The sequence below is a fragment of the Erpetoichthys calabaricus genome, chromosome 17 (assembly GCF_900747795.2).
Source record: "Erpetoichthys calabaricus chromosome 17, fErpCal1.3, whole genome shotgun sequence".
In the NCBI taxonomy this organism is placed as follows: Eukaryota; Metazoa; Chordata; class Cladistia; order Polypteriformes; family Polypteridae; genus Erpetoichthys; species Erpetoichthys calabaricus.
In genome coordinates this window covers 31,679,738-31,692,263 of record NC_041410.2, presented here as the reverse complement: position 1 = coordinate 31,692,263, position 12,526 = coordinate 31,679,738, and the positions used below count along the sequence as shown (strand labels likewise).

Sequence of the window (12,526 nt, the reverse complement as noted above, 5' to 3'; positions counted from 1 at the left end):
TTCACACACAAACTTCACAACCATTCTCTAAAACAAAGCAGCACCTCCGAGTGTTCAGACATTTTTCCGGGGTCACATCAACTTATCTCTTGTGGTTTAACGGAAATTTCTGGAATGGCCATAGAAGGTCTACAAATCTAATACAGTAGAGTCTCGCTTATCCGACATAAACGGGCCGGTAGAACATCGGATAAGTGAAAATGTCGGATAATGGGAGGTGTTAAGAAAAAGCCTATTAAACGTCAAACTGTGTTATAATTTTACACATTACGAGCCTAATACAGTGGAACCTCAGTTCACGAACATCTCTGAACACGTACAAATCGGGTTATGACCAAAAAGTTCGGCAAACTTTTGCCTCTGTGCACAACCACACACTCGGTATAGGAACAAGCCAGTTTCCCTTTCGGTTTGTGCGTGCCGATGATTTCCGCACGTGTTCAGTCTCTCCCTGTGCATTCCCTGTGCAGCGTTAGAGAGAGAGCGCGAGAGAGAGACACAGACAGACACATGCACGAGCGAGAGAAAGAGAGACACACGCACACACACATACGCACAAGAGAAAGAGAGACACACACACACACGTGAGAGAGACGCGCACACACACACACGCGGGCGCAAGAGAGAGATGCACGCACACACACACGTGTGAGAGACACACATGCCAGAGAGGGCCAGCCACTGTAATCATGTTTTGCAACAAAACAACAGAAAAATTTAACTGAAAAAATGAACTTAGCAACAAAAAATAGACTACGCTCACGCTCGCAACTTGTAGTTCTTGTTGCCGATTGATGCGTTGTTTTTTTTGTTTTTTTTTTTTTTGTGGTGGGACGTCAGATAATACAGAATGATTGGATAAGCGAAGGTTGGATAAGTGAGACTCTACTGCAGGGGTAGGCAACGTCGGTCCTGGAGTGCCACAGTATGTGCAGGTTTTTGTTCCAACCCAGTTCCTTAACGAGAACTCAATTATTGCTGATGAAGCACATATTGCTTAAGTGACATTTTAATGCTTCATTTTAGTGGTCTCGCTTGTTAAGGTTCTCCAACCTTAATTGCTTATTTCAATCTTAAACTGCTGCATTCAGTGTTTTAATTGCTCCTTATTAGCAATAAGATGTAAAACAGGGGTAGGCAATGTCGGTCCTGGTGAGCCGCAGTGGCTACAGGTTTTCATTCCAACCCAATTGCTTAATTAGAAACCAATCATTGCCAATCTCAGACCTTATTTAATTTTATGGCTTGTTAGTCTGTGCAATGTAAGGCTTTTATATCGCAGATTTTTTTCCTTTCCAAGGACATCATCCAAATGATTTGAAGCCTAAAACAGATCATTTTCAGTCTGTCACATTTTTCTATTAAGTGTTTTATTAAATCAAACCGTGCATGATGAACACACACAGATGTAATTGGGAAAAAAAGCTAGCTGGAGAACTGCTGGCTGCTTTGTCTTTTACATCTTATTGCTAATAAGGAGCAATTAAAACACTGAATGCAGCAGTTTAAGATTGAAATAAGCAATTAAGGTTGGAGAACCTTAACAAGCGAGACCACTAAAATGAAGCATTAAAATGTCACTTAAGCAATATGTGCTTCATCAGCAATAATTGAGTTCTCGTTAAGGAACTGGGTTGGAACAAAAACCTGCACATACTGTGGCACTCCAGGACCGACGTTGCCTACCCCTGCTCTACTGTATACAATATATATACACAACAAAAATCCTGACGTAACTTACCCTAAGCCATTAAAATGCGCCTGTAGCTACATGTGATGCAAACCTCTGTTTTAGTTGCAGCATGACCATGTAGAATGGTTTAAGTTTATTCAAATTAAGTTCTCGGTTTTACCATCCAAACTGAACTTATGTATGCTAAAATGAATTCTCTGGAATATGTTGACTCCTAACGAAATCAATTTTAACTCCGTTGTTATTGTAACACACTTAACCAGGAGGCTTCATGAGCAACGGGCCACATCGGTAAACTGCTGACGAGGGCCACTTGCCCGAAGAGGCTGTCGGAGTTACCTTGTGCCATGTATTTACAGTTGCCAGTACGGCACTGCGAGTAAGTGAATAAAAACAACTCATTTTTTTACACCTAATCTGTTTGCACTTTCATATATTTCTTTTATTTTATTAGTTATTCTCCTCCCCTTTGTGTTTATGTGGAGTACTCCAAATTCTTCCAGCAAACTAAACGCACACACATCTGGTACACTGCGAATTCTAAACTGGCCTGCTGAGCGCACGTGCGTGCCTCAGTACGACGAACGTTAGTGTGGGCGCACGCTGCGGGAGGGATCAGCATCTAGTCCACCACCGGCACGTGTCTTTCATTGGATGCTATCTAGTTTGGCTCCGCCTCCACGCCATAAACGTAATATTCTTATACCCACCCATTATGTAAACAATGAGTTTGATATCCACTGTATATGTTTTCAGGTAAATGATTTATTATTTTGATCCAGTTTATTCGATATTGAGATGTGTTAAGGGAATCAGGACCATTCGTGGCACCAAGTCAGAAACTAACTCTAGACAAGACGCCAAAGTACTATACGGCTAACAGAGGCAATGACGCACCCATACTGTCGGCACAGTGCCACTACATTACTAAAAATTCAGGTCTTTTAGAAGACAAGAAAATCCCGAGAATCCAGAAGAATAAGATTAAAACAGGGAAAATATACAGAAACTGCATAGACAGTACGTGATTTTTTAGATTCACAATAGAACAATTTGGAAAATTGTGGAGCAGCAGTACTATCTATCTATCTATCTATCTATCTATCTATCTATCTATCTATCTATCTATCTATCTATCTATCTATCTATCTATCTATCTATCTATCTATCTATCTATCTAATAACTACAACATCATGTTGTATGACTACAGAAGAGTCAGCGTTGGAATATATAAAATCATTACCGAATATATAAAATCATTACCGAATATATAAAGTCAGCATCAGAATATATAAAGTCATTCCTGATTATATAAAGTCAGCGTCGGAGTATATAAACTCATTCCTGAATATATAAATTTAAAGTCAGATTATATTGTGTGAAAGATAGTGGTCTCCGTGACCCCTTGCACCCTCTGATCAGACGTCAGACACCATATAAAAGTCCAAATATTACTTTTATTCAGACAATACTGTGCACAAAGCACCCTCCTCTCCACAATACTCATATATAAATCAATAATCAATAAACCAATACACAATCCTCCACTCCCAGACGCGTTGCCACCCTTCCACCCAGCTCAGCTCAGCGTACTGGGCTTTCCCATGGTCCTTTATGCCCCCTGACCCGGAAGTGGTTCCTGTTCTACAACCCACAAGTCCTTATTCCTCCTGGGTCAGGGAAAACAGTCCTTTTCTTCAACCCGGAAGCACGCCGTTTCTTCCTGTCCTGGGATTATGACGTACTTCCGGGTTATGGGGCATGTAAGAGTCCACGAGCTTCCCTACAGCAACTCCTGGTGGTCCCCAAGGCATCCAGCAGGGCTGTGCATAAAAACTGCTGGAATTCGGGGCACGTCCATGCTGCAGGGAAGGCTCCACCTGGCAGCCTGGGGGTATTGGCCGGAATGAAAATCCGGCCACATATCACAATTGATATTGATTGAAATGACTCAGACACATTTTTAGTAAGCTCAATGAGTTCCTAATACAACGTAATAAAATAAGTTAACAAACATTTATTCCTAAAAATCTTGAAAAAAAAAAACACCGTTCAGTTAATGTATTCAAAATGATGTATGTGCCTGGCATTTTGAACACTATATTTATTTATTCTTTTTTGTATGGGCGCATTTTTGGATGAACCTCACAAGCCCGATCGACTCTGAGTGGCTTATGTCGAAGTTTACCTTTCACTAGAACGAGTGAAATGACAAGCACAGAAATTTGAGAATATTTGATGGAACTAGACCATTTTATTTGTGAATTGTCCTAATTGTATATATTCGGGAATGATTTTATATATTCCAACGCTGACTTTATATATTCAAAAATGACTTTATATATTCCGACTCTGACTTTATATAATCAGGAATTACTTTATATATTCAAGTTTTGACTTTATACAGTATATTCCAACGCTGATTTTATATATTCCGACAGACTTTATATATTCAGAAATGACTTTATATATTCCGACTCTGACTTTATATAATCAGGAATTACTTTATATATTCAAGTTTTGACTTTATACAGTATATTCCAACGCTGATTTTATATATTCCGACAGACTTTATATATTCAGAAATGACTTTATATATTCCGACTCTGACTTTATATAATCAGGAATTACTTTATATATTCAAGTTTTGACTTTATACAGTATATTCCAACGCTGTCTTTATAGATTTCAACGCTGAATTTATATAATCAGGCTTTGGTGTTATATATTCAGAACACTGACTTTATATACACAGAAAATCATTATGTTTGCCTGTTTGGCACCCCATATATATGTTATATTAATATATATGTAATGGGCTTGAATTCAGTGTTTTAAAGAAAAGACAAAATTCCTGGAAAATTCTGCTACAGGTAAATTGATGATGGCTATCTACAGGACACAAGTATTTACCTGTCTTGCAAAAGGGTCACTTCAAAGAGTGCTTTGAATAATCAGACTACTTTGATTAGTATCTCATCCACACACAATGTGGTGATACAGAACTGCCAGCTTCCTTTAAAAATGAACGAGTTCTGGGGACATTGGTTTCTAATCAGGAACTTCTACTATTGTTGAACCAAAGTAAATGTGTTCACACTTATTTGTTCTGCAGTGGCAATTGGCATGCGCCATTGTTTTAACTGATTGTCATGTTGATCTATGTAGAGACTGAAGCATTTATATATTTCTGGGTAAATGAGAATAAAGGAGAACAGAGAAGCATGGTCTGAGACTCATGACTGCTGTCTGCTTTTATTATGCTTTTTCACCATATTACTGTGGCTACACCCTATAGCAACAGTGGATTGTACCTGGCCCAGGTTCCCCTAAGCCTGAGGCTGGTAACATATACATATTACGGTAATATATATATAATATATATATATAAGGCATATACAGTATATGGTAAGAAAACTTGGAGAAGGATACACTTGCTCATTTATTGTTTAGACCCTAGTAAATGAAGCTGTAGTGACATGAGGTGCTAATCAGCCTGCTCTGTCACCATTCTCCAGTGCCATGATTAGTGAATTTAACAGCCTTCCTTAAAACCTCAGTCTCTCATAGAGCACATTTGCTCACATCCATTACTGCACACATTTAGGGTCACCATATAAAGAAATTGTCAAATGTTTGGAATGTGTGAAAAAAACAAAAGAAATCCACATGGACACAAGGGAATGTGTAAACTCTGCATGGATGGCGACTAAGCTGGGAATCAGATGCAAGAGTTTTGAGTGAACTGTGCTTTCTATACAGTGTCACTATGCAGCCCTAATTTCAACTAAAATGTCAGCAAGGTTTGATTCCTCACAGCTAAAAAGGACTGGAGTAAATGTGAATGTGTGTGTGGACCCTAAATTAAATTCAGCAGGTTTAAATAATTAGCTGGTAAAAAAAAAGGAAAATAGGCCAAATTCATGTTCAAATGGGACCAGCAGGAGGTTTCATGATGGTCTGACATGCAAGTAATAGTTTAGCTGTACTCTGTATGTATGATAATACTACTGTTACAAAATGAATAGAAACACAAAAGTATTAACTGTTACATACACTGAACTTCCAACTGGTAACTCTCACGTGGAAAATATCACGTGTTTGTATCAATGCCATGTATCTGGTATTGGGCAATGGCCTAATGCTTAAACTCACTGGACTGTAAAAAACATTGTTTCCTGAATCAATATTCACCATTATATATTTGAGTGACTCTGTTCATGGTCTACCCTATCCAAATATGGGAATCCCGAGATTCTCCTTAAAGACTGTTCATAATCTTCTATTATATGCATTCTAACACTAAAGCAAAGACAACTGAATTTAACAGTAAATTACATAAAAAACAGGGTGGTCTTTTCTGCCAGTTTGATAGAGAGAAAGTTCACACAGAGGAAGTTCCACTGAGAAACTTTATAAGAAAGAGCAGAGCAGGGTCTCCTTCCTTAGGAGACTGTGTTCCTTCTATGTGGGAAGTAATATCCTTCACATCTTCTACAACTCTGTGATGTGCACTGCAATTTTCTACACTGTGGTGTACTGGGATAGAAACAACACTTCAAGAGAGGCTCACTGAATTAACAAGCTAATTGAAAGGGCAAGCATAGTTATGGGACGCACGTTAGGCCTCCTGAAGGTAGTAGCAAAGGAGAGAATTAAAACAAAACAGTGCCGTTATTGATAATGCTGCATGTCCTCTCTCTGACACAGTAATACTGAGGACTTTTAGCTAACAAATTATGCAGCAGAAGTTTGTCAGGAAATGCTATTGGGGCCACAGTGTACCATTGGCAAAATAACAGCATAATGCCTCACTGGGACTGGGACTGCCAAGTCAGAAGCTCTTGTGTATATATATATGTATATATATATATATATATATATATATATATATATATATATATATATATATATATATATATATTGTGGCAGACGGCTGGGGTCCATGCCCAGCCAGGAAGCCCCTTCGCTATATGTTCAGTGGGAGCAGCCATGGACTGTGCAATATCTCCCACTGGACGCTAGCTGGCAGTCCCCTTGGGTTGGAGTGGTGCCTTGGTTTACCACGGGAATCCATGGGAATTGGAGTTGGGTGCAGCCCTGTTGGGTCCTGCAGGTGCCGCCAGGGAGTGCTGCATGGCTTCCTGAGCCCGACTGGGAGGCAATGCAGCCACACCCGGAAGTGCAGCCTAATCTAGGTTAATTGCCACCTGGAGCACTTCTGGGTTAACTATAAAGGGAGCCTGCGGCCACTACTCAGGGCGCCAGAGTAGGGAGGAGGAGGACGAAGCTGCCTGGGAGGAGTAGTGAAGGAAGAAAAGTGTGGTTTGGGGTGATTTACTTTGAATGTTGTTTTGGGACTGGATTGGGCCTGTGGGACACGGGGAATACATGCCCCATGGCTGAAGAAAAATAAACCTTTTATATTTATTTTTACACGTGCCTCTGTTATCAGTCTGTGTTGAGTCGACACCTATATAGCGCGCTTGCCACTATATATATATATTCACGGCATTCGAAGTCTGTGTCACAATCTGTTAGTGTGGGTGGTTACCTACCAGGTAACGCTTTGTGGTTGGCCAGCAATCTGCTAACATCCGCCACGGTGCCCTCAGTTTGTGAAGAGCAGATCATAGAATGGTTGCAATAGTTTACTGTCAAATAAATGCAAAGAGTACACGACACGTGTTTCGCCCTCATTCTGGGCTCATCAGGTGTACACACTCCACTGCACTCCCTCTCGGGAATCGAACCTCGGACGTCAGCGTCAGAGGCGATGCCCCTAACATTGCGCCACGGCGTGTGGTTCGTTTATTTGACAGCATGTAGATCGGGGTAATTACATTCACGGCATTTGAAGTCTGTGTCACAATCTGTTAGTGTGGGTGGTTACCTACCAGGTAACGCTTTGTGGTTGGCCAGCAATCTGCTAACATCCGCCACGGTGCCCTCAGTTTGTGAAGAGCAGATCATAGAATGGTTGCAATAGTTTACTGTCAAATAAATGCAAAGAGTACACGACACGTGTTTCGCCCTCATTCTGGGCTCATCAGGTGTACACACTCCACTGCACTCCCTCTCGGGAATCGGATGTTAGCAGATTGCTGGCCAACCACAAAGCGTTACCTGGTAGGTAACCACCCACACTAACAGATTGTGACACAGACTTCGAATGCCGTGAATGTAATTACCCCGATCTACATGCTGTCAAATAAACGAACCACACGCCGTGGCGCAACGTTAGGGGCATCGCCTCTGACGCTGACGTCCGAGGTTCGATTCCCGAGAGGGAGTGCAGTGGAGTGTGTACACCTGATGAGCCCAGAATGAGGGCGAAACACGTGTCGTGTACTCTTTGCATTTATTTGACAGTAAACTATTGCAACCATATATATATATATATATATATATATATATATACAGTATATGTATTTATTCATTTAAAAGTTTCTGTAAAAAGACAAATTTTCCACTGGGAAGGAATAAAGTTCTATCTCTCTCTCTCTCTCTCTCTCTCTCTCTCTCTCTCTCTCTCTCTCTCTCTCTCTCTCTCTCTCTCTCTCTCTCTATCTATCTATCTCTATCTCTGCTTGCTGTTGAAGTCCATGATTTATGACGTCTCTATGTTAAAATGAGAGCCAGGCAGGAATTTGCTTGGAATTCTGTACATGCCCACACAGGTCAGGGAGAAATCTCAATAAGGTGAATGCCCCTAGTTAGCTAGAAAAGTGCACCAACCTTGTAAAATGTCTTTTGGGTCACAAAGGAGGATAGTGTGTGAAAAATTCATGCAGACATCCACCCATCATTAAATTTACGTGATTCACTTGAACAGTGCTGGAGTAGTGCATATTCTAACATTATCAACTGCATTGCAGGGCACACTGCCACACATGCACACACTGCTGCTAACTTAGAGCTGGCAATTAGCACGTGTAGTAACTGGAAAACTAAAGACAGAATTCACAGTGGATAGGTAGGACATATTTACAACCTGCATACTGAATCTTGATTCGTATTTGGAACTTGTTCTTAACTATTCACAGTTAAATGCTGCCCAATGATGATAACACAGCATGACCTGACATTTGGTATATACTATATAACCACCCCCATTGATGAACCTGAAGATTTAAAAAGGGCTTTTTAAAGTAGTCCCTTAACAATAACCCCCACCATTTTTGTAAACATATTTCTCACAAAACTAGATAACATACTATACATATTATTTATTTATTCAGAAATACATTAGTGTATAGCACCTTTATGTACACCATGGCTGAGAAATTAGGCTTTTGAACAACAAGGGTGTCAGTTCTGTCCCCACATCTGACTAACTTTGTGACCCTGAGCAAGTGCCACTACCCCAAATGTAAAAAAGCATCAAAGCCGTTGTACTATATGTTTGCACTCTTAAAGCACCATGGGATTGTTTTCATTGTGAAAAGGTGGTACATATAATAAGTGTTGAGTGCTTTCACAGTTTTGTCAAGTAAGACATTTTCTGGATTATATTGATTTTTGCAGAGTTTTGAAAATCTGAATATCTACTGTAGTGGTGAAAAGGTTTAGTGTTAGAGTTCCCAGCTCAGACCCCTCTAGTCAAAAACCTACAAACCTCATGTTTTTTTCAGGTACCATTTTTTGACATTCCAGAAATTAACATATCATATTCATGGGAGTCTTTCAATTAAGTCGGTTGGTCCATTGTTGGTGTGACCTCTATGATGGGCTAGCATCTCATCCAAGGTTGGGTTCTCTCTTATGACAAATCCCATGACAAACTCTACCTACAGGCAACCCTGAACCAGAAGGATATTCAAAAACATTGAATTCATGAAGCACGAATGTGAGTGTATACTTAATGTTTTTAATTCTCTTTAAAAATCTATAAAAGGAATTAAAATTTAGTGATAAGAGTCATGGGTGTGAAGGGCAATGTATTTCACAGTTAAAAACATAACATCCTTAACATCTAAATTCAGTTTTGAGAGGTTTTTCACAAAAATAAGCAACATTAACAAAAATCTATTTGTGTTTATACACTCTTTACAATTAATAATGCTACATGGCACACAGAAGTGGACTATTAACTGAAAAGACTAAAGGCAAACAATACAAATAATACATCCAAATATTTTCAAACTGGCTGCCCCATAAGGCTTCAGCTTACATCTGTGGTATAAACCAGACAAACAGTATCTGAACAGAACACCAGCTCATTATGTTCACTACAACAAATATAAATATTTAACTGGGTGGGATGATTGAAAGAGATTAAGAGGTCAAAAAACCGAAGGAAGTGCTTTGGTAAATTATCCACCAATTTCAAGCTAGGGGCAATGCCCAAAACAGGAGTTATCACATTTTCTACTTAAAGCCACCATTGTAGTCACATTTCAGGTGAAATCCAAGTGAATGTCAATCTAATGCTACTTCAATGTCTTACCGGAACATATAATTGCTTTCAGTGTAAAAGCTCGCAGTCTTACATGTTACCAAAATCAGCTTCTCCAGTAATCAACCACCCAGCATAGCTCATCGTCCATTTGCATGCACTCCCAAAGTGCAGAGGACATGTCAACTGTTTACCTTATTTGTGCAGCTCGGGCTAATGACACTTGTCTGGTAACAGACTCAAAGTTCCAAACCTTTCATGATAAACAGTAAGCAATCAGAACTTTGATCTGGGTGTTTGGTGGCAAGGTTTTGCATGATGGCTGCAGGTTTTCTTTCAGTTCAAGTCAGCGTATTATTATAACAACATCATAGGTCGCAGGAGTGAAAAGACGAAGACTATTACGGTAGGAAGCATGAGGTACCACTCACACAAGCATCCACATTCCATCCATCCATCCATTGTCCAACCCGCTGAATCCGAACACAGGGTTACGGGGGTCTGCTGCAGCCAATCCCAGCCAACACAGGGCACAAAGCAGGAACCAATCCCGGGCAGGGTGCCAACCCACCGCAGGCACCCACATTCACATATGTATATTCACATGAGGTCAATTTGGATTGGACAATTTACCTGAAAAGCACGTTTTTGGTATGTAGTAGAAACGAACTCGGAGAATCCTCACGTAACCATGAGGAGAACTTTCAATCTCCATGCAGAAGGCGATTATCCGGGGTTGGAATGGCATTCGGGATGCTGAATCTACAACACGGAAAGCTGTTCATCTTTCTTGTTAAATTATCATAATAGAGTGGAAAATGGATTATCACAAAAACTTTGAAGATATTAAATAACTACTTGGCAATTTAAGAGTGGAATGCAATTAAAGAAGGGTTTGAATGGAATGAATAGGAGCAGCCATAGAATGAAAAATATTGCTGGAGTCAAGTGGTTGAGATTTCACTTTTAGTTATCTTTACAATGCTCTGTCACTTTCAATTATATATAATTTATCAGATAATCTTTATATAAACCAATACTGTACTTCATAAAACAAACAAAAGGCCTGTACAGTTCATAAAAGTCACAATTCTACATTTACAAATGCTGAAAAAAAAGTTTTTTGATTTCAGTTTTTTAAAGGAAAGGTGTGGTGGAATGAGGCATGAATTAGTGTGAATCATTTGTTCCTTAGCGATTTATGAGTCAGGCCAGGCAGATCTGTTCTGGTATGTAGTAAGGAAATTCAATTTCAGAACTACAGTAAGTTACAGAAAAGCTGGAGGAGAAAAAAGAAAACTGTTTTCTAACAGAGGCTTCATGCTAGTAATGTGGCAGAAAATGTACACTCACAAATGCCAGCTTTGTGTTAATGAAGTTGCATGAAGTAAAGATGCACAGTACCTTGCCAGCAGACTTGAAGGAGATGACACGTTTGCTCTGACGCACAACACAGCAAAACACAAAAGGGCTACTCCTAGCACAAGGCAAAGCTCATCTGTTGCTCTGTCTCCAGAGACATTTCACAATGAGAAGAGGCACTGTAACACATCCCTGTTGCCCTTTGCTTTTTGGATCAGCTTATTTGTCTTCTGGCTTCTCAGTTTCATGTGGTAACCCCTCCACGGTCGCAAAGGCAATTCAATCTTCTTCCTGGCGTTACCTGATGCCTAGGCTACTTGTTGCCCGAGAGATGTGAGGCTGAAGGCAAGTTTTGAGGCCTGAGTGAAATGTTGGAGCTTTTCGCGGGTTGTAAGACTTAAGTAGCATGAAAAGGCAGTTGAGCAAGAACAGGCAAGGCAGGGAGGGCCTTCTGTGGAGTTGAAACATTCTGTGAATGTTTGTTAAGGGAGTGTCTCTCACTACTCCAGCCTCTTCCTGTATGTAAAAGTGTGCTGTGGAAACTGTTGATCCAGGCCGCTGTTTGTATGCTTATGTTTAATAAACTGAAGAGCAGACTGCATGCTCCCGGCAGTTATTAGCTTTGGTCCTGGAGGGCTGTAATGTAAATCCCAATCTTAATTAAGTTGTATGCTACAGAACAGATTATTAGATTGGATCTCATTAGATTTTTCTTTTAATGTAATTTTTGGATTTAATAATAATAATAATAATAATACATTTTGGGCGGCACGGTGGCGCAGTGGGTAGCGCTGCTGCCTTGCAGTTGGGAGACCTGGGGACCCGGGTTCGCTTCCCGGGTCCTCCCTGCGTGGAGTTTGCATGTTCTCCCCGTGTCTGCGTGGGTTTCCTCCCACAGTTCAAAGACATGCTGGTTAGGTGGATTGGCGTTTCTAAATTGGCCCTAGTCTGTGCTTGGTGTGTGGGTGTGTTTGTGTGTGTCCTGCGGTGGGTTGGCACCCTGCCCGGGATTGGTTCCCTGCCTTGTGCCCTGTGTTGGCTGGGATTGGCTCCAGCAGACCCCCGTGACCCT

General features: G+C 40.5%; 1 protein-coding gene across 3 annotated transcripts in view; it reads right to left on the bottom strand.

Moving 5' to 3' along the window:
- The window catches only part of LOC114667928 (hormone-sensitive lipase-like), a 31,468-nt gene extending 19,538 nt beyond the window's left edge, over positions 1-11,930 (bottom strand). The window contains exons 1-2 of one of the 3 annotated variants that reach the window (XM_051920628.1): positions 11,497-11,930; positions 10,763-10,854 (exon numbers count right to left, since the gene is read on the bottom strand). In XM_051920628.1, the coding sequence (XP_051776588.1) occupies positions 10,763-10,840 (78 nt within the window). In that variant the 5' untranslated portion in view covers positions 10,841-10,854; positions 11,497-11,930. Of the gene's footprint in view, positions 1-10,725; positions 10,855-11,496 lie in introns of those variants that run through there. The other 2 variants (XM_028823453.2, XM_051920629.1) reach the window with 2 other exon arrangements.
- Positions 11,931-12,526: the final 596 nt, after the last annotated feature.